General features: G+C 53.2%; 7 protein-coding genes across 7 annotated transcripts; 4 read left to right on the top strand and 3 right to left on the bottom strand.

The window, feature by feature from the left end:
* Positions 1–71: 71 nt before the first annotated feature.
* On the top strand, positions 72–464 carry ATEG_04653 (uncharacterized protein; the record flags this gene model as incomplete). Its single annotated transcript, XM_001213831.1, has 1 exon — positions 72–464. One exon carries the CDS (start codon positions 72–74, stop codon positions 462–464), a length of 393 nt encoding a protein of 130 aa, XP_001213831.1.
* A 1,254-nt stretch (positions 465–1,718) lies between these two features.
* ATEG_04652 (grainyhead-like protein) lies at positions 1,719–4,180 on the bottom strand (the record flags this gene model as incomplete). Its single annotated transcript, XM_001213830.1, has 3 exons — positions 1,719–3,336; positions 3,409–3,921; positions 4,029–4,180. 3 exons carry the CDS (start codon positions 4,178–4,180, stop codon positions 1,719–1,721), a joined length of 2,283 nt encoding a protein of 760 aa, XP_001213830.1.
* Positions 4,181–8,535: 4,355 nt separating this feature from the next.
* ATEG_04651 (uncharacterized protein) lies at positions 8,536–9,045 on the top strand (the record flags this gene model as incomplete). The annotated part of the gene is made up of 1 exon (XM_001213829.1): positions 8,536–9,045. One exon carries the CDS (start codon positions 8,536–8,538, stop codon positions 9,043–9,045), a length of 510 nt encoding a protein of 169 aa, XP_001213829.1.
* Positions 9,046–11,100: 2,055 nt separating this feature from the next.
* On the bottom strand, positions 11,101–13,736 carry ATEG_04650 (zinc metalloproteinase family protein; the record flags this gene model as incomplete). The annotated part of the gene is made up of 5 exons (XM_001213828.1): positions 11,101–11,197; positions 11,250–11,376; positions 11,428–13,135; positions 13,264–13,359; positions 13,428–13,736. The coding sequence occupies 5 exons, from the start codon at positions 13,734–13,736 to the stop codon at positions 11,101–11,103; spliced, it is 2,337 nt and encodes a 778-aa protein (XP_001213828.1).
* Positions 13,737–16,728: 2,992 nt separating this feature from the next.
* ATEG_04649 (uncharacterized protein) lies at positions 16,729–17,913 on the top strand (the record flags this gene model as incomplete). Its single annotated transcript, XM_001213827.1, has 2 exons — positions 16,729–16,788; positions 16,906–17,913. The coding sequence occupies 2 exons, from the start codon at positions 16,729–16,731 to the stop codon at positions 17,911–17,913; spliced, it is 1,068 nt and encodes a 355-aa protein (XP_001213827.1).
* A 934-nt stretch (positions 17,914–18,847) lies between these two features.
* ATEG_04648 (putative DNA ligase I) lies at positions 18,848–21,130 on the bottom strand (the record flags this gene model as incomplete). Its single annotated transcript, XM_001213826.1, has 1 exon — positions 18,848–21,130. One exon carries the CDS (start codon positions 21,128–21,130, stop codon positions 18,848–18,850), a length of 2,283 nt encoding a protein of 760 aa, XP_001213826.1.
* A 951-nt stretch (positions 21,131–22,081) lies between these two features.
* Positions 22,082–24,253, top strand: ATEG_04647 (RINT-1 family protein; the record flags this gene model as incomplete). The annotated part of the gene is made up of 3 exons (XM_001213825.1): positions 22,082–22,404; positions 22,450–22,591; positions 22,643–24,253. The coding sequence occupies 3 exons, from the start codon at positions 22,082–22,084 to the stop codon at positions 24,251–24,253; spliced, it is 2,076 nt and encodes a 691-aa protein (XP_001213825.1).
* Between the last annotated feature and the right edge of the window lie 372 nt (positions 24,254–24,625).

Below are 24,625 nucleotides of genomic sequence, written 5' to 3'. Positions count from 1 at the left end.
AATGGCCCACATCGGCACGATCCGCGTGGAGGCTGCGCTGTTCCAAGGAAATCGCCAATTGCCTCTGCACGATGACGCCATGGCGCTGTCCCAACCGACTGGTTCCTGGCCTGGGGCAGGGGAAACAATGTGCTCCGTCGACGTCATTCCGCTGGCGCGTTAGAGCGGAACAGAAGATTGCCCACATTAAGCGAGCGGGCACCCAAGACCACTCAGACCACTTCCACTTCAGACGCAGGCTACTATACGGAACACACTGGAGTTCTCTAATTTTGGTGAGAGGAACATTCAATATTGAGCCACCAATGCACACTACCCCTGAAGACTGGATGTATGTACGTATGCCCCATGTCCCCTCCGTGTACTCCTACACCGGCGAGGAACAACAAGCGCAGATCTCGGATATCACACAGCAGGCGAACGGTCCAGAACCGCTTAGCGCCGCACTGGCGAAGGGACACTAACAAAGGGGGTCCATCCATACCGCTTCGAGTAATCGCACCAGTGGGACTCTTTTCCGTCGTACCCGGGATTATCTACCGGTATCACCCTGCGGATGCGATTGGGTCCGCCTCCGTCCTCGTATGGCACTAGCCCATACCGCCGCCGTACGCGCCATACTCCATGGTTGAGACAGATATCTCTTGGCATTCGCATCGCTTCCAGACCCTTCTCGCCTGCCCGTCATGTTTCTACAAGTACCGACCCATGAAAGATAGTCGACTAGTGGGATCGCAAGGGCCGGTCGTCCCTGAATCCGAGCCAATGGCAGCCCGACAAGACAACAGCCTAAGAGGATTAAGGTGATTTTCAATTCGACATACTATCTATGCATGGCCTAGCCCGTGTACTCTGAACCAATGCCTGTATGAAGTCATAAACAAAGACGAAGAACGGACAACAAAAGAAAAAACGACATCTGTTCTCGATCTTTTGCGTGTTTCGAGGGTCCCCTCACGCACGGCCCCATGCGCTTGCGCACAGTGCCCGGGGAGTAGACAACCCCAATCAAGAATTGAGAGTCGCAATCTAGCAAGTCTTTCCGCAATCCTATCCGCAAAGACTGAATTCTCGGAAGAGCTTGTTGACTGAAATCGCCGATCGTAACTCATAAGACTGAAATCAATCGAAACTGGACGGTAGACAGACAAGAGACGAAGAAAACAGCCCGACACAAAACACAATGCAGCGCGATGAAAATGGAACAGGGTATCTTTTTCGTGTGCGTGGTTCCCTAACCAAATCCTCGAGAATCACAGCCATGATTAATGAAATAACAGTCAGAAATCGTGTATCCCTAACAGAGAAAAGGAAAATATGAAAAAAAAAAAAAAGGAAAACCAATATCGCTGGCAAGATGTGATCGACAATATCGTAACTATGGCACAAGAATGGCGTGAAAAATAACAGATCAAAAAAAAATGCAGATATAACGACAGGGTATCATTGCTCGAGGACTCGTGTATTATCCCCGTACCCAACTCCCCCTCAAAGCACAAAAACAAACACGGATTAAACCCATCGTAAGAAAAGCGGATCAGAGAGTCAACTTTGGCAAGCAGCAATGTAACTCGCAGCGCACCAGGCGCCGCTCGTCCTCGTCTGCTCCGTCAAGCCGAGCGCGGCGGAAGGAAGAGAAAAATGGGCCAAGAATGACAAGAATCGAAAGGAAAAAAGGCGCTTTTAAGAAGTTGCAGCTCGTGCACGTTGGCGTGAACCTAGTAGCTCAGCTTGACTTCAACGGCGGGAGTTGAACTCTTCTCGGTGGGGGAGATGGCTTCGTCACAGGCTGAGGCTGGAGCAATCTCAACAACCATATCCTGGCCGTCGGGAAGCTCGCGGACGACATCATCGTCCACCATGATCTTGATGCCATTGTCCTTCTTGACGTGAACAACACGCAAAATGCGGTTAGGGTCTATCCGTTGCTTCATCGAGATCTGGCGCATCAGGTCACCCACGGTGCGCTCGGTCAAGTAGACAGCCCGATAGTAGTCGTCCTGAACCGGATCGCCTCGAGGGAAGCGGACATAAAAGCACGCAATCGGCTTGGCCGGACGCTCTTCCGGGGGTCGGTATGTGGGGTCGATGCCCACCGCTTCAATAAATCCTTGCGGCATGTCCCCAGCAGAAGATAGTCTTTGCACCTTCACCGGATGTCTCAGCAGCACTCGATCGCCACCAATCTCGGAGCAATGACGCGAATTGTCCGCGGATGCGCTCAGAGAAGCCTGGAATCCCGAATCGTAGAAAAGGCCCGGCTGCTGAAGGCTCGACGCCACATGAGCGGGCGAGTTTATGGACATAGAACTGCTCGTGGGAGACAAGGTCTGGAGACCCGGCTTGGTTTCGATGCTGAATTGGCCCACCTCCTTCTTGACAAAGCTGTGCGGATCGGGAAGCTTGACCGGAAACAAATCGGGATCGTCTTCCTCTTCGCCACGCAGTCCGAGGATGCTCACTGTTCGAGTCGACCCGAACATTTCGTTCATCAAGGCCAGTTTGACACGGAGGTCATCCTCCATGCTCATCTTCTCGGGAGCCTCCTGCGAACCCATCGACCAAGTCCGTTTATGTTTCGTGATCTTCGACGGGCGAGGGTCAGTGTTCTTGAGGGCGATCGAGCCACTGCTGCGCTTCCGCTTGCCGTAGTTCCCAGCGCCCATCTCCGCTTGTGCAATTTGTTGGTTGAGCTTCTCGATGGTCTTCTTCACATGGGCGACGTCGTTGGATAGTTTCCGCTCCGCGCCATGGTCGCGGAACAATTTGACTTTGCAATAGCAAACTTCCGCATCACCACCGCTGGTACCGGTCTGCTCGTCTGGAACAATCATCTCCGTCTTCGCACACAGTCTGACCGGGATCCCTTTCACACCTTTCGAATGGCTGAAATCGGTGGAGAGAAAGTTGAATCGGACGGAGATTGCGCAGTCCGGCACCCCAGTAGTCGGGCTTGGGGTCCACGTAACACAAAAGCCATCGAATGAAGAGCTCTCCAGCTGGACAGGGCGGTTCTTTTGGCCCTCAATACCGCCTTGGATGGGATCGACATATTCGACCGCCTGAAGTTTGCCACCACGTTGATGAGCCTCGTTCGATCCGCGCCCCTCCTTCCACAGCTGCCAGCAAGCAGCGGGTTTCGATCTCTGTTCTTTGTCTTGGAAAGAAACCCGGATATACGTCCGGTACTTCACTGGTTGATGGCTGATGGGCGGCGGCGCGGTGTCGATCACTGATATGGAATAGGCTTGGCCTTTGTTGAGATATGACACGGGGATTTCGTTTCGATCCTTGACCATTGCGGTTGGTGCGCGCAAGGTGACATGATAACGGAATCTGACAGTGGCGAGACGAGTTAGACAGCGCAATCGAAGGTACGGGGCCAGATGAGCCCGAAGCAAGACTCACTTTTCACCCATGGACTGATCCTCCATCTGATTCAGATGCTGTAACGTTGGCGCCATGGTCTGAACACTACCCTGCATGTCCATATCATTCAGCGACAGTCCATCCACCTGATCTTCCATGGCATCGTAACCTGAATCTTGAACAAATGGGGCAGGGGCAAACGGGGGCTGTTGTGCGAAAGCCTGCGGATTCGGGAATGGCTGGGGGATAAAGGATGGATTGAACTGGTCCATCGAGAGACCCGCGCCGTCGGCATTTGCGGCGGTACCGGCAATCTGCTGAGGGAGCGAGAGTGGTGTCATCATATGCAAGCCCATGCCGGGCGTATGTAAGTCGCCGGCCTGGTTATGGAACATGGCGCCGAGACCACCGGAATTGGGAGTATAGTAGCCATGGGGCTGGTTGGCTTGGCTCACGAAGTCCAACGAATTCGGATCGATGAACTCCGCGGAGTAGCGGAGGTCTTGTTGAGTCTGCGGCGCACCATCGCTGGCCTCGAGGCCGCCACTAAGTCTGGAGGTTCAAGGAATCGCGTTAGCATAGCGATTCCGGGGAAAGCGGTGACGCGGGAGTTGGCGGGGCGCAACGGAAACCATGGGAAGAAGAGAGCCAAACTGTACCTGGGTGTAATCGTCTGGGCGGGGACTTGGTCGGGGGCTGCATGGGTGGTGGGGAGAATAACACCGGAGAAATGCGCTTGAAATCTCTGGATGAGTTCAGGGTTCGGCTTATGCTGGTTGTTCCTGTACGACGGATGCCGTCGGTCAACCATCGCCCGAGAAATGTCGGAGGGAGGGCGACCGTACCTGTTTTTGAACATCCTTTATGCAGAAATCGGACCGTGGTGGATGCGCAAGTGTCCGCAAGAGCAGGACGGGAGACGTTCAGGGGAGTTGAATAAGTAGTAGGCGGGAATAGCGCTATCATTCGGATTCAATATCCGGGCCGGATGTTGGTTTGCTAGTTTGACCGGGTTGTTCTCGCAATTTTGACGGGCTGGACTGCGATCGATGGAACGAGAGGGACCGGGTGGGATCACCTCCAAGGAAGTACGATCGCAGTCGCGAAAGAGACAATAAAGCAGACCGAGGTCAATGAGTGATGTGGCGGGAAAACCGTTGCGAACGCGGGATGGGGAGCGAGGGTGGCGGTCGACAGTTGAGTGGAAGGGAGGTGGTTGAGTATGCGAGGCCAGATGAAGAGGAGAAGAGGGAAGTATTCCCGGTGTCTGCCGCAACAGGTGCAGACGGCCAATAGTGGGGGGAATTCTTCAGGACGTGAAGGAGGGGGGGAGGGAGAGAGTCGGAGTCGGGTAGGAAGAGGTCGAGAGAGAGAGGGTCGAAGCGGGAATAAAATAAAATAATAAGATAAATGGATAAAATGGGAAAACAAAAGAAAAAATAAAATAAAAAAAGGGAGAAAAATGGAAAAATTGATAAACCGCCCCAGGCAGGGAAAAGAAAAGAAACAGACCGTGCAGTGGAATCAAGGTGTCTTTGGGTTCTCTCGTCTTCTTCTCTGTTCTTCCGAGCGAAATCGATCTATGGGGGTTCGTTGGAAAGCCAGGTAATTTCTCAGGAGGAAATACGACGAGGGGTGATCTGGAGAAAGAATGCGATGCCGGCTGTTATTATATTATATCGGAACAGAAAATAACAGACCATAAGGGACCACATGGAGGAGGCGGCAGTGACGTACAATGACTATTGACCTCACTTGATGAAGACCTTATGGATCTGAATGTTGTTCCCCTTTTTGTGCTAGGCTGCGTCACTTCTTCTGCTCCAGAAAAAAAAAAAAAAAAAAATCACCGAATTTCTTTTTTAGAAAATAAAATCATATCAGCTGTCCTCTGATATGATTTTCTGGGACCGAGTCAAAAACGGTGGGGACAAAAGAAGAGGGTGGAGCGGATCCAGAAGTAAGGATTACCGTGGTAGAGAGTGAGGTATCTTGCGGAGTATCTCAATTACATCGGTGGCATTCTGGTACCCTCTGTACCGTGAGAAGTACAGGTATGCGTATTGTCACAGGTACAGAGGACGGAGAACCCAGCACGATGTCAACTGGGCCTCTATGATTGAATGGATTCGGCATAGCTGCTCCTACTAGTAGGCACATCTGCCTTTGAAAGTTGATGAGCTGACGTACCAGAATCATCCGCAGTCTTCCCCTGTTGCTATGTAGGTAGTCCGCGTTGAGGGACATTCGACATACTTTAGGTACATACCTACCGTATACCGTAGAAAGATGCCATACTCCCCACGCCGTCCATGCAGATCCATGGAGCCAGCCCAAAGCCTCATGGACAGTCCGGTCCCTCGGTAGACAAGCAGCCACCCTCGTGAACAATCTCATAGAATATCATGGACGACTCGGGACCGACAATAAACCCTCCTCTGGTGAACCAGGAAGTCAAATCGTCTTCATATCAACCGCCAGGAGCTGCAGGTCGCTTATCAGGTACGCCAGCGGCATCACCGAGAACTATATCCAAAGCTACGCGCTCAGGAAACCCATACGTCGACTATCAAGCGGGGCGGGCTTCAACAGGCCCGAGGCATGGCACATACCGCATGAATCAGAGTGACTGACATGGCATGTATGCCGCGATTCTGCCTTCCTCTAGGAGAGATTTGGACAACGGTAACTACATCCCCTCCCGGAGATTAACCAGGGAGGGACTTTGCAGCAATCGACCGGGATGCGTCTATCTTACCATCCTACCCATGGATACATCGATGTGAGTTGAGTCACGATCGGTCGATCGGTGATAGCTGGATGGTCTTCTCTAAGTGGTGTATACTCCCTACGGTGTAGATAGGAGGAGCGTGGCTCCTCATATGGCGTATCATGAGCTATCTACCAGGGTAAAGGCAGCGGAGGTATCGTGGGCCGTAAGAATCTATAATGCCTGAGGCAGCACAGGCCAACATGATTGGTTTGGAATATCGTCCCACCAATCAGCACACAAGGAGATCGCGCACCGACGGTGTCGCACGGAGCTCTCCGAAAGTCAATTACATACCGCGAGACCCACGTATTGTAAGAAACCACGGCTCAGCCAAGGTACCCAGGAATGTGCTTCGGTACCTTTTAAGGTCGCGTGCTTGGCAGAAGCGATGGATCTCAAGTAGACAGGCCAGGCGATGCTCTTATTCGTCGGAGAAGTCGTCCGGTTGAACCGTGGCACCGTTAGGGGGGCAAATCCCATGGGGTAATACCTTGAAGGTCTTTCTCAAAGGAGACACGACTCGAACGACACATTGCGTCATCTACGTGCTTTCTCCGCTCCTTATCACGATGTCATTTGGAGAAGGGCGGGGAGCTTCATCGGCTTGATACCCTAGAGTAGTTGCATCTACCCATCCGTCTGTCGCCCGCCCGCCTCCTGCCACGCACGCAAGGTTTCTCAGCCTTAACTCGACCCCTGACGATTTGTTCGGAACCTATTTACGCGGCGGAGCGGATTGGGTCTTCGCACAGACATTACCGCATCGGTTGGAAGGTGGGTTGCGGGCGGGCGAGCTATGCTCTCCAGCGACGGATGACAACAACTATATTGGATATGAGCTGCATGGAACGCAGATCACCTGCAAATCAATCCACTTGGATGGTCGGTCGCACGTCGAGGCCATTGAAGTGACAAGCCGGTCTGTCATTCTTCTGGAAGGTAACTGAAATCCGACTCCGAGGGACCTGCAGGTGATGTCTACTAGGTACTAGGTACTCCCGTGCCTAGAGCTCTCGGACGACTACATAGGTATCGTCCGCGATGACCACACTGATTCAAGCTCTAGAGGTAGCTCATAGGTACCCCCACCAGTGTCAAAAGTACGCTTTCTCTTCAATGCTTTCTTTCCCAACTATCTACGCCACCAGAACCCTAACCCTATTCCCTTTCGCTCCCCCCACACGCATGGACATTGTCGGCGACCCCGCGACACCAAAGTATATCTCGTAGAACTCACCACGAACAATGGAAACATCGTCAGGCCGTGGACGCTGGTCGATGACAGTTACATCCACGGTTACATAACAAGTTCCAGCGATCGCCCTCCGAGGAGATGCAGCATGGTGCCTCGCATACAGCCCGTCATGACAAGGCGACGGGAACGATCGGTCCAAAGACCACGGCCAATCGTGAACTCTATGTCTCTAGCTGTCGGCGCATCGATCGTCGCCACATCAGCGTAGACAGTTGTTTGATGAAGCGGGATGCCGAGCAGGCAGTCGTCAAATGTACTCCAGCTTCGCGGCCACGACCATGGTTTCCCAACAGCTCTCTCGTGGTGCCCTCCTTCCCTCCCGTCTCATAGGAAATAGAAAACGACCACGCAGCCAATGACAAGCGCCGCGGCGGCCGGCTGAATAGAGCTAGGCGGCCGTGGAGGCAGTTCGCCACGCCACCGTTCTGCGGTCCCTGCGCCCTCAATCCTCCCGTGGTGGAGGTGACAGGATGTGGTGGCTTCTGCACGCTCATTTGTCGTCGGAGACCCCTATCACACAGCCAATGTGAAACGCCCTGCAGGGATTCGGGATCTGGAGGGGGGACGTTTTGTCTAACATCCGGACGCTCGGGATGGATATCTGGTCATGGGTTGGTCGCCTACCGACGTCCAACCATCGGGCGCAGAATTGATATGGAAACGTAAGATAAACATGATGGTCATGGATGATGCTGCGAGATTTGATTGCGATGCATATATGGATTACATCAGCACGCACAAGACGGAAGCTCATCCATTCGAGTCGAGTCCATGCTCAGATTTCCATACACAGATGTGCATATCGCGATGCACGCGATGGACGGCAGACATGCGGGTGGCTGGAATTGTCACGCCTGTCAGGGCCGAGCGATCGGTAAGAAAGCCAGCGTGGACGATCCCGTTGACGCAATCGAATAAACGCCCGTTATCGGGTCCATCGCCAGCATTCTCGATCGCATGTCTCACCCGCGAATCACAGAGTCTAGAATCTCCTGCGTGTGGTTACTCAAAACCATTCATGAGGTTTGACTAATCTGATATTGGGTCTTTGTTGATGAACTAAAAATAAGGAGGTGCTCCATCAGTGTACTCCGTAACTACTGTATGTAAACATCCCCCAGGCTGACCAAGTCCGATCATGACATCATCCCTACCGGAAAAGTTCATCAACATCAATTTTCTCCGCATGTCTGACCCGCTGGACACGGTCGCGACCATTCCTCTCTCTGTTGTGTTGTCTTCCGTAACTCCCGCCAGACCCTCCCTTGCGATGGTGGTCTACACACAGCAGGGATGTCTCATCTCGTCTCTCGCTCGTCCAACCCATACGGAATCTACTCCCGGATGGTCCCAGTCCCAAGTTAGTGGAAATAAGCGAACCCAGACCCAGGGGAACAACCAGGGAAAGATGAAAAAGAAAAAAAAATACGATAGTATGATTGTTGCTCCGGATAGTCTCCCGGCAAAAGAACGGATCAAGCCACGCGGGATCGGCCTGAGGTTCCGCGAGCGAGGAAACGCCGTCATAACCCAAGCAGTTTGCCTCTGCCGAGCGGCGCACGCCACAGCGAGTCATCATCAATGCAAATCCAACCGCATCAGACAGTTAGTCACACATTTGGCGAGGGCGAAAAATCTGATGGTGTAGGGCTCGATGCGGTAAGAATCTGCCAACACCATCGCGCCCTACCCCAGATCAACCCGTGGACGGGCGACGACGAACGGACCCCGACCAAATCCCGGCGGACAAAGAAGTCTCGTTGGCTGAACGGGCCCGACAAATGAGATGCGTTGACAGCCCCGGGTGTCGGCAGCGCGGACAGTGCTCTGCCTGTACCTCTAGTCTAGGCACCGCGCATTCTCTGATGTCTGACTGACCCACTCCGCTTCAGGAGATTACTTCCAGAGCAATCATACTGACCGGTACTCACCACGTAATACGCTATAGTCGTATCGTCCACGGGTGGGCTCGGTCCAAGCTGGACAGCCTGCATAGGTGGTATCGCGGTATGGGCCAGTAATGATTACAAGGGCACCCCATGTAGAACCGTTATACATTCCGACACTCAGTGACTCCCCCTTACTTGGTGGCGTGATGGTTGGCGTGACTATAGCTAAGTTCTTCGACTGATATGAAGGCGAAATATCGACGGCACTTGATGTTGGAAAGAATCTCAACGGGATCGGAGGTGCTCTGCCGTTTTTCCATCTGCTGGATAACGTGAAGGTTTGAGAGCCCTGACGCACCGAAGAAGACTGAAGAAGGGCCATGCGGCACGAACACATCTTAAAATCGCTTTGATCCTCCCAGTGCAGACTGTTGTTCAACCACAAAACGCCTCCACAATCGCGGTATAGTTCTTAGACACGCTGCGGGTGGTTTGGTGTGCTGCCATGGATATTGCAATCCCACCTAAGCACAGGCCAGACGCCAGGCATATGCGTCAATGCGCGCATGGCGTTGATATGAAGCGACAAGAAGTCTTGTATCGGCCTACATGCTTCTGGATCTGGCGTCCAACGAGCCGTCGCAGTAGCCACCGGCTCCCAAGGGCCGGGTGAAACAGAGAATCGGAATACGATGTCACGCTTGAGGTCGTTATAGGGCTGAAGTTGTGACATGCATTAGCCCAGGATTATAGTATTCCTCGATGGTGTTCTAGACTCGGTCGATCGCTCAGTCCGATGTTTCCATCATACAGAAACCCGATCAGTATACAGATGAGGGAGATACACTGATCAAAGAGATTGGACTTCACGCTGAACAATCAGATAGGAAGAGAGATAATTGTGTCAGGAACTGCAGCATTTCTCCGATTAACATCATGCTGGTCGATTGCAACAAAATAACCAACCCTACCAAGAGAAGACGACAAAACAGCACATAAATATGTGCAGAGCACAAGATATGTATATGCCAACACGGAATCAACCCGAGGGATCACTAGCCAAACTCTGAAGAATCCCCCTCGCGTCACTAGCACTGAAACATGGCAGGTGCTGGCTTCCTCGTGACCCCAATGTTGGTCAAAGACAAGCCTCTCCGCTGACACCTCCATCCTTCCATCTCTATTTTCAGACCGCCATTTCATTAGAAAGGGTGAATCTACTAGTGGAAGAAAACACAATGAACCGGATTATCTATACTCTGGGTGCGGACTATCTCCCTGCAACTTTCTCGTATCATCTGCCTATGATCCAAGTCCAGCTCTTCTCATGGCATATTATGTCAACAACGCATCCCATATTTCACATCCCGCGGGACCTGTATGAGCCAGCCCCTAAAAACAGTGCACAAAATCCCCAGAACGCCTGAGTGCAATCCAGCATGTGAACAAGAGGTATGAGTACTTGGGCCCGCAGGCCCCATAAATATGCATTATACAATCGAAGCAAACGACACGACAAGTCAAACACTTGCCGAGAAAATAGCTTGCCTGGTGTGATGCGCAGTCTGAAAAAAGAACATTTGTGCTGCCGGAAAGAAAAAAAGGATTAGAGGGCATGTCATGCTGCCTAAGTTCAGCCTGCGAGGTTACCACCGGAACTGTTCAGCCTCGATGAGAGGATCAGATAGGCTGAGCTCCTGGTTAGGAGATCATATCGAGCCCGGCGTTCTGCATCGTCTAAGATTGGAAACCGGTAAAGATGGCGACTAGTCGTCTGAGGTGTATATGGAAGCAGAGGGTGCGTCGGGCGTCATTCAGTGCATTATGATCAATGAGAAACCGTCGACCCAAGAACCGCAAGACCCTGAAATACCGGCGATCTTGTAGCCCAGCGGGGGAATCAAAGTGTATCTGCAGAAGATCGTTAGATAGGTATCACCACGGAACAATTGACGACGCATACCCTGATCCGCCATCGGCGTTACCAAAAACACCAGACTTCCTTCCCAGACTTGTCAGGATTTCAATGCCATCAATCCATACTCCAGCACGGAGGTAGAAACCAAGCAAGATCTCTCCACGACGGGTGTCTGAAGGTCACGTTAGAGCTAGCTGTATTGAAAACGTAAGAAGAAGCGTACCGAGGACAAAATCATCACCACCAGCCTTCCCACTCCGTTTTCCAAACAGCTGACTGGTGGCATCTTCGTAGAAAAATTCCAACCCATCGAGGGCCGCTCCATGGTATACCCTGATCGAGGTGAGGAGTTTGGTGGACGTGAACGCGCAGTCCAAAAGAAGTTGCTGCGGCTCGCTGCCTTCGAGCTGAGAAAACCCTAATTTACTACCTCTATACCCTGTGTGACCCTTGGGAAGTTTAACCAGGGATAGTTTGGACTTCAGTGAACTGATAGAATCGACGGTATGACTGCCGAGTGCCCCCGAAACGATTGTCATCTTGATATTCTTTTTCCTCTCCTTTTCGTTGCCAAACACCCTTTGTCGAAGCTCGCTTTCCGTGACGGTGATCTGTTTGGGAAGTCCGTTGCTACTCGATTCGGTGTTGACATACTCCATAAAATTGTGGCACATCTGCTCCCCCTCCGCGTACAGTTCCACAAATGCGATCCCCGAGGAAGCGGTGATCAGGATCTTTCCATTTTCAACGGGCCACACTTGGACACTGTCGTCTGAACTGACAGGCGCATCACCAGGAAGCCGAAAGCATGGATGGAAACGGAAGCGTAAGGCGTCTAGTCGGTGCCAGCTGCACTCATCCTGTGGGAGGCACAACTTCAGGCCTTGCGTTTTGGTGCGAGTCGAGTAGGGTTCACGAGTGACGAAGGACCGGTTGAAACGCACATAATCGCGAAGCATAATCCCCGACTCTTGATGGGGACACCCGAACAGATGGCCGACTTCGTGCAGATGTGCTCCAATGCCAATGTTTGCGGCCTCCCAGCTGGAGCCAGCTTCTCCGCAGTCATTCGCCACAAGCTCGGTGTTAGTCCGCGTGCAGTCCGAGAAGGCGTCGACTACATCTTCAAGGCAGGTTGGATAGCTGTGCAGACAGTGAGAACCGAAGATGGCCATCTTGGTATCACCCCCGCCGGAGCCTAGGGCTGCGTGGCCGGTGACTGTCTGTGAAGCTGTGTCCCAATGGGCGTCCATAAGAAGCACTGAGATGTACTGCTTTTGACCGGGGCTCAGATGGAAATAGTCCTTCACAGCGTCTTTTGCGATTTTGAATAGCTCATCTTTCTTGGTGGCCGGACCATGCTGTTGGGCAATATTGAGGTCTCTCAGCTCCGCAACCGTCTTATCGGTGCGAACGACATGCACTTTCGCCTCATTCCGCATGGTCCCATTTGCTAGATCGCGGCGACTCAGGGTGCCGGTCTGCCACTCTTCCTCAAACCGGAAACAGCGCCGGCCAAAGTTGCTGCGGAACATCTGTTCACCCGTAAACGCTTGCCAGAGATACGCGGCGGTCCGGTACTTGCGAATGGCGGTTTCCAAGTCGTTGCCCTCTCGCTGTATCTTCTCTGGGGTAGAGTCAAAGGTCCCGTCGGAGTCCCTCCCCAGTAAGACGACCAGATGCAGTGGAGGGGTATTGACTAGTGGAAGGTAATTGATGCAGATCCAAGAGGAATGGGTTGCTGGATGGGCGCTCCCCGCAGACAATTTGGTGGAAACGAAGTCAAAACGCAGGCGATTAGGCCCCGGAACAAGGTGTACCAAGGCCTTGAAATGAGACGACGTCACCGGCCAGGTCATAGCAGGGAACGCATCCTGATGGTGACACACGGTAACAGTACCATCGAGCGGATGAAGTCGCGGGTCTGCGATCTGGCCATAGACCAGCAGTACCTTTTGATGGACCTAAGTTGGTGGCGTAAGTCTATCTGCATACATGAAGCTCCGACATGCGGTGGCCATTCAGAATGAGAGAATGAGCAACTAAACACAAGACTTACCCAAGCATTGTCCGCGATGGACACGATGCGGGGAGCATATGGCGAGGAAGGTGTTGGGGATCGCATGCTGCTATGACCGGACATGGGGCTCCCACCCTGCGAAACGCAGTATCAGCGGGAGAATGATCGGGTGAGCTGGGCTTGGGAAGGAGGTATATACGTACGACCATGCTATTGCGCTGGACCGGAGACGTGACGAGGGCTGGTCGCTGAGGAGCGAGCGAACCATTGCCATTTGATGAGCTGCCATTGGATTCACTCAACGAGGGAAGGTTTGAAGATGAGACAGTGGGTTTGATGGATGAAGGGGGCGTCACGGAGCTATAGGAAGCGGTCTCGAGGGTCGATGAGGATTGTCCGGACGGGACTTCACCATTGGATTGCGACCCATTGGACTTGGACTCGTGGGACTGGGACCTGGCTGTGCGGAAGCTAGCCTTGGAGCGGCGCCGCAGCTGTTCAAAGAAGGGCATGATGAAGTGGATGTTGAGGCGTGTTGAGATGGGCGAGAGAACTCCTTCAGTCTGCGTTCTTCGTTTTCTTACCCTTCAATTTCGTGGTTGAGGGGTAGAGGTAGGCGGTCGTCGCGGTAGATGCAACCCCGACGGGTTGAGAAAAAAGTACGCCCTCGTCCGACTGGGCTGGAATTCTCTCTAAATGAACAAGCTGGACGCGGCCCCTCACCTCCCAGGACAACTGATGACGAACCAAACCCCCCCGGACCGAGAGAGGCAACGGTACAGAGCAGAAGCCTACCAAGGGTAAGATGGGAGAAGCTGATGGGGGAGGACGAAGGGTGGTGGGAAGGACACAGCGACCGTTTGCGGATGGGAGTGACGAATCAATGGAACAACAATCTCCACCCCGCATAAGAACAAGGCAATTCGGTCATTCGAGGACAGCGCAGAGACAGGAACCCGACCGAAAGAACGGGTGGAGGTAGACCGGAAGATTTCAGTGAGGTCTGGATGTAGCGTAGGTACCTTCGGTAGGTAAGGTTGAGGTATGGTCGTGATGAGGTATGGAGGGAGGGAGGGAGGGAGGTAGTATGGATGGATGAATATCGGAGTAGGAAGGAAGGAAGAAAGGCAAGATCGATCGTCGATGGCGGTCACTATCAGTCAGAAGAATTTTTTTTTTAAAAAAAATTATTATTCTCATTATTTTTTTAGTGTTTGATTCAAGAATGAATTCCTGTTTTTTTTTCTTCTAGCTGTTCTTAAAATACCTTAGGGGACGTTAGAGGCCTTCCCACTCCTTTGTACGACTACAACGGCCGTGTTAATAACACGATAACCGCTCCTATGACTATCGAATGCAACCAACCACTCGCCTCTCAGGAACCGCAATGCCCACCCATGGAAGCTCTCTTTTCCGACAAGTATCAGACCGTGGTGATGCTACAGTGGGTCTAGGCAGCGTTCGGAGGTGTTGCGGATTGACAAGGAGGCGTTACGTAGGTCATCGGCCAGCGACCAACCGTTCATGGCTTTGCGGTGGATCATCTGCTAATTTTATCTATCGCCCTCAGCTGGTTGGTTCCTCCCGAGAGCTCTCCTTAGGATGCGATCGTCCTGGCCATTCTGTCTTTTTATCTTTCTATAGTAAGGTACTATATCACTACCTAGGCACCTAGGTACGATTCCTCGTACTTATTTGGTTCCTTGTACTGTACTCTGTACGTACCTCCATGATTGTGCTAGAATTCGCCCCTCAAGCTTCCCCTTTTCCCTGTCCAGACTAAAATAAGGGTAACTCTAGTCCGAAACTAGCGCCTCCAGTATCACAGGGCGGCTCCGTTTGCCCATCCCCGGCAGCAACGGATTCATTCGGTCGGACAGAGCATATGGATGGTTGCTCAACGGGAGCATTGAACGGCATGCTGGGACCATGATTCTGGACATGATCCTGGTCGGTCCAGAAGCATACTTCCTCCCAAAGGGGCTTAGACCCCTGTCATTCATCCCCTTCCCGCCGCCCACGATGGCTGCTCTCCCCTCCATCCGCAAACATGCAGAAACACTTGTCTATCCGCTCCCTCGTCTGTCCTTTCAGGGGTCTCTTATCATTGTACTCACTCCGTAAGCTAAGCTGTGCTCCACTCCCTTGGCAAACGCGCCCGAAGCGCAGAATATTAAAAGACAAGAGCATTTCATTTATGACGACGACGCATCGTCGTCTATGTATGCATTCAGACTTTGGCGTCCTCTCTTCGTGGCATGGGAAGGGATGAAATGTCTCAAGCCCGGAGTAGGATTAGCATTCAAAGGTCAATGGAGTAACTCAAAGGGCTCTCAATCGAATCTGAAACCAACTGGTATGAGATCTGGACCACTGGGGTGGTCGGAACAGGCAGGAGGCGAGATCCATACCTACGGAGTACACAGAGGTACGTATGTCCGGCATGCTCATCGGTGGATGTCCGTCCGTGATGCCTCTCCGCCGTACGGACTAGGTAGAGAACGGGGGTCCCTCGGGTCAGAGCCCCATGGAGACCGACCGAGGCCACTGGCATGGCAACCTAACTGAAGACTTAAGTACCTTCCTTCCCTTGCCCTCACCCAGAACGGATCATCGTCAGATCTAACTGCAGGAATCCTCGTTGCTGGGGATCGACAGGAAGGAGAGAGCGAGGAATGGGTCGGAGATGGTTGGTCGCATAGTGACCACCAGACGGGACTCTGGCATTCCGAGTCTATCGACTGTAGTTCGTGGCGGAGTTGGTGAGGAACTGCCCATATTATTGATTTGATGCATGAGATTGAAGCAGGGGTTGTCCTTTGCTCCTCTTTGAAATCTTCTCGCCTCCATAGTTGGAGTCGACCTGGATATAGAGGGTTTGAATAAGCCATGGACTTTGGAGGCAAGTAAAGCATCCAAATTCAGAGCCACATCTGAGAAAGTTGACTGAAGAGGTATGCGTAACTGGGTATAGACCATGGGGCTATCAGCCAAGCCAGGGATAACCAACCAGGTTGAACAAGGGCAATTCCAATAGAGAAAAAGCCACTTTTCATCCGACGCCATAATTGACAGAGCAAATACCCTAGAAATGGAACAGGATCTTCATTCTTCATGTTTCTTAGTCTCCTATTTTCCTTTTCCTACCCCAGACGTCCATTTCGCTTCCCCCGGGTTACCATCCCGCTCCATACATACAGGTACATCGCGGGCATAGCATACCAGCCTCAGGCAGCCTCAGGCCCCAACTAAAATTTCCCTGTTCCGTCCATTCATCATTCAGCCTTTCCTCCTCCTCTCTTCCTCCATTTCTCCTCCCGTTCTCCAGCCGCCCTGATTCCTTCCTATCAGGCCCTCGTCTCTCCCTCTTTTCAGTTCCCATTCTTCTGGTTCCTGTTCTTGCATTGCGTTTGTTTATCCACTTTCCGGTTTATGACTGCGCTAAACCCCCTCAACCCACCTGGTGCATAGCCATAGCCCTTCCCGTTCCTCCCAGTTGAAGCAATGGCCCTCCGTCAGCCGTCCACCTCGGACAAAACGATCCGCAAAATTGACATCGCTCAGGTATGTGTACCTGCCCCCTTTGTCATCCTTTGGATTTAATCATCTCCGTCGAAGGTGGCTGGTGCCCTTCACGGCAAGTGCGTGAAACCAATTCTGACCGACGTCCCGAACTACTAGGTTTCCCTCAGCCTTCAAGATCGCTTGGGTCTCGCCAAGGTCAAGTACCAGAATGGCCGTCTTCATGCCCTCGATTCGAATGGGAATCGTCACATCTCCCTCGGCAGTGACAAGCCCTCGGATTCGTCCTCCGATGTCTCCCACAGTCGTTGCGAAACCCCCATGACTTCGCCGCCATTGCGAACCGCGACCTACTCCAAGGAACTCCCCAGGTCCTCCCGCAATCGTCATGCGGCCACCTTCAACTCACAGGTCATGCAGCCCATGCTGTCAGCCAGCCGGAAACGCCTTCGATCCGACTCCATTACAGAGCGTCCCGTCAAAGCCGCCCGGGTGTCATGGAAAAGTGCCTACCAACTTCCGGCATCGTCGCCAGGGTTCAGCCGGCGTCATACGAACCGAGGCCAGCATCTACCCTTCATAGCGGAGACGTCGACAATCCCGGAATTCTCGTCTCCGGGTTATCGTCATCACTCGGATGATGACAACGACCCAGACCTTCCGCTTCATAGTTTCCAGAATGTCAGTTCCGTGGTGGGCTCCTCCCCTCCTCGTACTCCGCCACCCAAGCATGCTCGCATCGCCCGCAACGACCGCAACTTACGACACGAGGACGGAGCAGACTTGCTCCTGTATCTGGCCAACTCTCCTACTCCCGCGAGCGTTGCAAACAAGGCGCAGGCTCGGGACTTCCCACCATCTACTCCACCCAGTCAGCATGCCATCCTACCCTCTCTGACGCCTACTCCGGGCGGAGGCGTCTTCCCCAACTTTGGCACTCCCACCCAGCAATTTAATTTTGCCGACTTTGTCAATGTGACACCTAGCCCGGCACAGCCGCCATGGGGTGGGCGCACCCCGGGAAACCCTGCACGCACTCCTCTCGCCAACAAAGACCGGAGACGGTCGAATCTTGACAACCTATTACCTCCTGGTGCTGATAGTCCCAGAAATCGCGAGAAAGGCTCTGGAATGATCTTGCAACTTGGTGGTGAACTTCGACCGTAAATCTCTGGCGGCTCGACCCATCAACCTTTTCCTTCTCATGGATATCTTAATGACCCCTCATGACTGTTATGTACATATCCCTTGCTGTTTACTTTTATTCCCCGATCCACCCTTCATCCCGTATGACGGCCATCCTTGTCATGATTTTGAAACTTTGCCCTCGACCTTATGTATCCCGTCATTGGTTTACGAACCGTGTTGGTCAGCTGACCTTACTGTCTCTTCATGTCGACGGATCTGCGACGAAATTTTCCTTTGTAATAACCTCTCACTCCGTGCCTGACGCTCTTTCCTATGTTCTGGTTACTCGTGATTACTGGGGAGCTGTGCCGGTGGGAGTGGGGTATCTTTAGTTGATCATGCCAATTATTGTGTTATGAGATGAATCCTGTACATACACATACACATGTGAATGTCAATACCTAGGTAGCAATGATAGTATCTGTGAGAATTACAGTTGATCTTAGAGTCGACACATCGCATTGGGGCGGACGAGAACAGCCCGGCCCGTCCCCGCAGCAGAGAAAGAAAATTCCGACGAGGAAAACAACACGCGACGCGATGAACTCTATCTCGTGTCAATTTCGCGTTGGCACTAGACCGTAAATGGAATAATTGGAGCCTTGGCTTACGGTGTTTCTCCCGTATCCGGTTAGACTCATCGAGCGGCTACCTCTCTCTGCTTGGCGTGGGCACGTGACATGCGCAAAAGACATCATAGAGAACATTTCAGGATGGGCTAGTATATAGACACGTTTCATCATGGGATCTATAGACATATATATCATTACGCAACCGTGTATCTATTGGTATATGTCACCTCACTCGTGAGCGCAGCTGGGTGAGATTGCATCGCCCGATACTGATCGGCGCGATCGTGAGCACACAACCACGACACGATCACTGACCCCATCCCGGAGGGTTTCCAATGAGGTCATTCATCCTGCCAACCCAATTTCTCGCCAGACACAGGCTGGCCTGCGTCCTCGAGGCGCGCTCGCTCGGACTGCTTCCGCCAAAGTAACGCCAGATAGTCGGCGGTGGAGGCCTCGTCGATGGACTTGTCGTCGCGGACGCGCAGGAAGCGCGGGAAGCGGAGGCTCAGGCCGCGCTCGTCGCTGACCAGCCCCAGGGCGGCGGGGTAGGTCGGGCTGAGGGTGATGTCGGCAAAGGCCATCTCCCAGACCTCCTGCGGCTCGAACCAGACGTCCGGCTCGCCGTAGTACTCGACGTAGGCGGGGCGCGAGATCACGTTCGTGCTGCCCTCGGCGTACTTGTCCTTGTTGGCCTGGTAGAACTTGTCCGTGAAGCCGGACATGCACTTGGTCACCGCCTCGAGGCTGCCGGTCTCCGGGTTGCGCACGGCCAGCAGGATGGGCGACCACCACTTCGCCTTGCGGCCTTGGCCGTGCCACCCGGCGACGGGGATGAGGTCGAGCGTGTCCGACGAGGTGCTGTAGTCCTTTTTGACTTTGAGCCAGGACTCGAGTCGCTTGTCCGGCTCGTAGGTCGAGAGGAGCGCCTTGCGGCGGTTGCCTTTGGGCGCGGGCTTCGATGCGTCGGCTGGCGGATCGGCGGAGGTGGGAGCCGCCGGCATGCTGTTTTGTTCGTCGGGTGGTACGGCGGTATTCTTGGGCACGTTGTCTAGCACCTTGACCATGATCCCTTCGCATTTGCTGTCGGTCGCGCCTTTGAAGAACTCCAGTACGGCGTCCGAGTCCGCGGACGTGGCGTCGAGGCTCTTGACCCAGGTGAAGCGGTTGGGGATTTCGACGAAGAGGCTGCGCAGGAGCTCTCTGCGCTCGCGGAAGGGCCGGTTCAGGAGGGGCTCGCCGTTGAGGTACATCAGGTCGAACGCGAAGAGGCAGACGTTGACCTTGATTGCGCCTATCTGCACGTCTTTCTTGGCGCGGTTGGACAAGACTTGGAAGGTCTGGAGTTCGCCTGTCTCCTGGTCGACTGCGACGACCTCGCCTTCGAGGATGAAGCTGGACACGCTTTCGCCGCGGATCTGTGGCACCAAGGACACCAGGTCCGGATACTTCTCCGTCATGTTCTCCAGGTGGCGGGAGAAGATCGACACTCGCCCCTTATCGTCGCAGTGGACCTGTGCGCGCTGCCCATCGTACTTGTACTCGCAGCTGAAGTCGCGTCCTTGTAGCTTGGTCAGCATGTCTGAGAGGTCGCGGGTGATGCTGCCCAGCATGGGCCTCAGCGGGATGTGCAGCTGTAGGCCGCACCGCAGGAGTAGCTCTTCATTAACGCCTATCTCGAGCAGACAAGGCACGAGGTCGTTGTAATTGGGGTGTCGAGCATAAGAGGCCTTGACGATCTCTTCTGCGTTGTTGTAGATCTCAGACAGGTTCTCTTTCTTCAGACTCGCCAGTTCCTGCTGGGAGTAGACAGAAAATTCGGCTCCGGGGGGCTTAGAGTATAGGAACGCTCGAGCCAGCGCGATGAGCATCGTGGTTTTGACGGCGCCGATGCGCAGGTTTTGAACGAGAGTGCGCACGATATATCGGCTCTCCTCCGCACCTCGCGTGTCTTGGAGGAGTTTCTCGACGATCCGCTGCTTGGTTTCCTGGCTCCCACTGCCTTTGCTCGCGGCGATTTTCTGCAGTGACTGGTAGACACCCTTTATCTTGAGCGGCTTTGGTTTTATCAGAGTGAAGGACTGTCTTTTCTTTGCTTCGAATGCGACGTCACCCGCGTCACCATGCTTGTCGTAGAGCGTTTTCAGTCCCTGGTTGTCAAGCCCGTATATTTTCTTCAGTGCCTTGGATATGGAGGACCCGCCAAGTCCAAGCTCCAGCTCGTCGTACGGTGGAGAGATGGAGTTGGTTGCAAGCCACACGGCGGGGAGAACGCTCGATGGGTCGCCTTCGATTAAGATCCGCAGGAAATTCACCAGCGTGTCCACGATCTTGATACGACTAGTTGTCGCATTCGCGAGCACGAACGCTCGCGTCAACAGCGCGTAGGAGGCGGAACCCCCTTCTGCAGCCCAGTGCGCCTGCAACTCCTCGGCATACTTGGTTGCGTCGAATGTCAAGGGGCTCTGATCTAGGGGAATAGCCAGAGAGACCGTGTCTTCTGTACCAGCAGAAGACTGCAGCGAGATTGTATGCTTTTGTTTTGTCTTTTGCGGGGACTCTAAGCTCTCAATAGCGGCCACGGGTGGTGTCTCTGCTGTCTCAGCTGCCGTCGACTCGTCCATTGCCACGTCGTTTACGGCCGAGCGTAGCTCTTCCTTGTTCCATTCTTCTTGGAGCTTGCGAGCAAGGGCCTCATCCGACAGATTTAGCGATTCATCTTGTGGTGTCGACGACGGTGTCGACCCCGTTTTCGACTCCGATTTGGCTGCTTGGCCCTTGAAGAATGACGCTATGCTGCGCTGTGGAGCTGACTCTGGGGCGTCTCTTTTGCGCTTCTTCGCTGGACTAGACATTATGCAAAATTATGTAGAGAGTTAAATAAGATATTGCTGATATAAACGACTCTGTGTAGCAGATGCCATTCTGGCGGGTTGATGAGTTGATGTTGCCGCGGAGGCCGGAGAGACCTGCGATTCGCCCGCCGGCGGAACTGAGGTGACGTTGTTCGCAACACCTTGCGCTTCCCTCACGTCCGCGATCTCCCCGCCAGCATCCTCCTCCTCCCCACAATGGCGTCCTCAACCCCGGCACTGTCGTCGCATGAAAAAACCCGGGTACAGGACTATCTGAACGACAAAATCCAGGTCTTTGCCGATTTCGAAAGTCTTGATTCGCTCCTCGCCAGCCTACGTGCCCAGCACCAGCTCCAGCGGAAGCAGGTATGTGCTCGGTGTCGATGCTCTTCTCCCACTTGCTTTGCCAGGGTACAACTACTAACGATATTGTAAAGCTCGCTGAAGCGCAGGAAGCCTTGTCCAATGCCACCAAAGCCTCCAACGAGCATGCCGAAGCCACTCGCAAGCGAGCCCACGAGTTCAACGAACAGCAAGCGGATATTGACCGACGTCTGAAAGCGATTACCGGATCGGACGCGAGCGACGATGCCGCGAGGAGATTCGAAGCTAGCATAGAAAAGCTGCGGAGACTCGAGATATCAAGAGGCTACGTGACTTTGTTGAAGGAAGCCGAGGAACTGAGGTACTCCACGCAATGCTGTCCGGTGTAGCACTGTCATGCTGATGGACCGCAGCAAGGAAGCCTTAAAATGCATAGAGACATCCCCTCGGGAAGCCATCCAGCCGTACACCCGGCTGCGAAGTATCGCCGAATCGCTGAAGGAGGCTCAACCTGCAGCCGAAGGCGCAGCGCCTCACCTGGTGGAGCATGTCGGTAGACTCTCGTCAGTCCTGAGAGAACATCTAAAGGGTAACTTCACCAAACGACTGCAAGCGATTCTGGAACAGATGAAATGGCCTTCCAAAGAATTACACTTTCCGAGCGACTTGCAGACCCAGTGGGCCGAGAATGTCGGACTGCTCCTCGACCTGCAAATACCGTGCGTTCTCTTCAATGTCTGCTGATCTAGGCTAACTGGGTCCAGGGAACTCAAGAGCCGCGAGTCTGCAGGCCAACATCCAGTCGACCTGCCGATCTTGTTCCCGCTGGAAGTCATGGTGCATCCTTTGGAGCTCCGATTCAGATACCACTTTAGCGGAGATAAGCCGACGAATAGGCTAGACAAGGTATTTGCGATTAACCGAGTCTGCGTGCGATTCACGACTAACAAAACATAGCCGGAGTACTTCCTATCGCATGTCATGGATTTGATTAACAACTTCAGTGGCTTTTTTGCTTCTTTCCTACAGCCAATCTTTGACGACAAGGCGAAAGTTGTTGGGTCCGACCTGGAATGGAACTTTTACAACGCTTCTCATGCCTACATTACGGCACTGTTCCCGGTTTTGAGACAGAAGATCACCACGTTCTTGCCTCAGATCTCGAACCACCCGCAACTTCTCAGCCATTTCATGCACGAGCTGATGGGCTTCGACAACGATATCCGCGAGTCATGGAATTACTTGCCAGACCCATATATGGAGGACAACTGGAAGGGTATGACATGGGAGGTCCTCAGCAAAGGGGGGTGGTTCGATCGCTGGCTGCAGGTGGAGAAAGATTTTGCGTTGGCTCGCTACAAGGAAATCGTCGAGGCTCCGGACAGCGGCCATATCGACTATGACGGCGTCGAACCCACGGCGACCAAGCCGACCAAGGCAGCCATCCGGGTTAACGACCTCCTGGAGACAATCACCGAGCGTTACCAGCCCCTGTCGTCATTTAGTCAAAAGCTACGTTTCCTCATCGATATTCAGATCACCATTTTTGATCAATTCCATGAGCGACTGCATTCGGCGCTGGAAGCCTATCTGGCAATGACATCGACGATCGGTCGCACGGTTCAGGGTGCAGATGGAGCCAGCGTCGAAGGCGTTGCAGGATTGGAGAGGCTTTGCAGGGTTTTTGGGAGTGCCGAATACCTGGAGAAGAAGATGGAAGATTGGAGCAACGAAGTGTTCTTCGTCGAGCTGTGGTCGGAACTCCAGGAGCGAGTCCGAAAGAACACAGATGGTGGCAAGAATGTCGCTGGAACCATGTCTGTTGCTGATGTTGCATCGCGCACTTCCCAGGCGGTTGGGAACGGGTACGATGGTCCAGGTTCGACTGAGGGAGCGTTATTCGATGAAACAGCGTCCGCGTACCGTCGGCTACGACTCCGGTCCGAGTCGATCATAACCTCAACACTCAATTCAAATGCACGGTCGGCGCTCAAGACGTATTCTCGTGTTTCGACTTGGGCTACTGTTGCTCCCACGTCGTCCGCTCCGCTACCTCCAACTTCTGACCTGGCTCCTGTCATGCGTACCCTGTCGACGGAAATCTCTTTCCTTTCTCGCACTCTCGGCGTTGCTCCTCTGCGGCGTATTGTCCGCCAGGTGCTTCTTTCCATCCAGACTCATATCTGGAGCAACGTCCTCATGAGGAATACATTCTCCGCGGCGGGCGCTGCCCAACTCATCAGCGATATGGAACACCTCTGCGGTGTTGTTGATGCTGCACTCGGATCTGCAGCACAAGCGGGTGGATCCATGAAGGTGCTCCGGAAATTGAGTGAAGGTCTCCTGCTTCTGGGTCTGAAGACAAGTGCGCCGAAAGACGGATCTTCCGAGGAAGACGACAACTCCCCTGACGAAAAAGTCATCGGACTTGGGTTGTGGGATGTAGAGAAAAGGCTTTTCAAGGACAATGAAAGCGCCCGAGTCGTTCTCGCTGATCTTGGGGTCGAGACGCTCACGGAAGCCGAGGCAAGGAGCGTATTGGAGAGGAGAGCTGAGGTCGGCAACTAGGCATCTTACAGATAGAATAACAGCCTTATGGGCCATAATCCAGGATCTGAAGCTGTCATACATCGTAATGTGCCATTTCTATGCCTATAAATTTATACATTTTATAACTTGTAACGCGAGCATCTGTTTGGTTTTGCCTCTTTCAGTACCGTGTGGTCTCCGCGTACGCCGTCCAGTAATCACCCCCTTGCCCGCTTCTCCACTCGCAGTCCACTCTTGCCCGACCACGCTCCCCTAAAGCCCAGCACTACCATCAGGTATAGGGAAATACTGTGGTTACCATTCTGCACCACTATAGTAAATACTTTGGTAGGTTCCCTCTGGCGACAGACTACATAAATCCTAGAAATTCATAAAAGAAATTTATCCTAT

The sequence above is a fragment of the Aspergillus terreus genome, genomic scaffold (genome assembly GCF_000149615.1).
Source record: "Aspergillus terreus NIH2624 scaffold_6 genomic scaffold, whole genome shotgun sequence".
NCBI lineage: Eukaryota > Fungi > Ascomycota > Eurotiomycetes > Eurotiales > Aspergillaceae > Aspergillus > Aspergillus terreus.
This window is presented reverse-complemented; position numbering and strand designations above follow the sequence as displayed.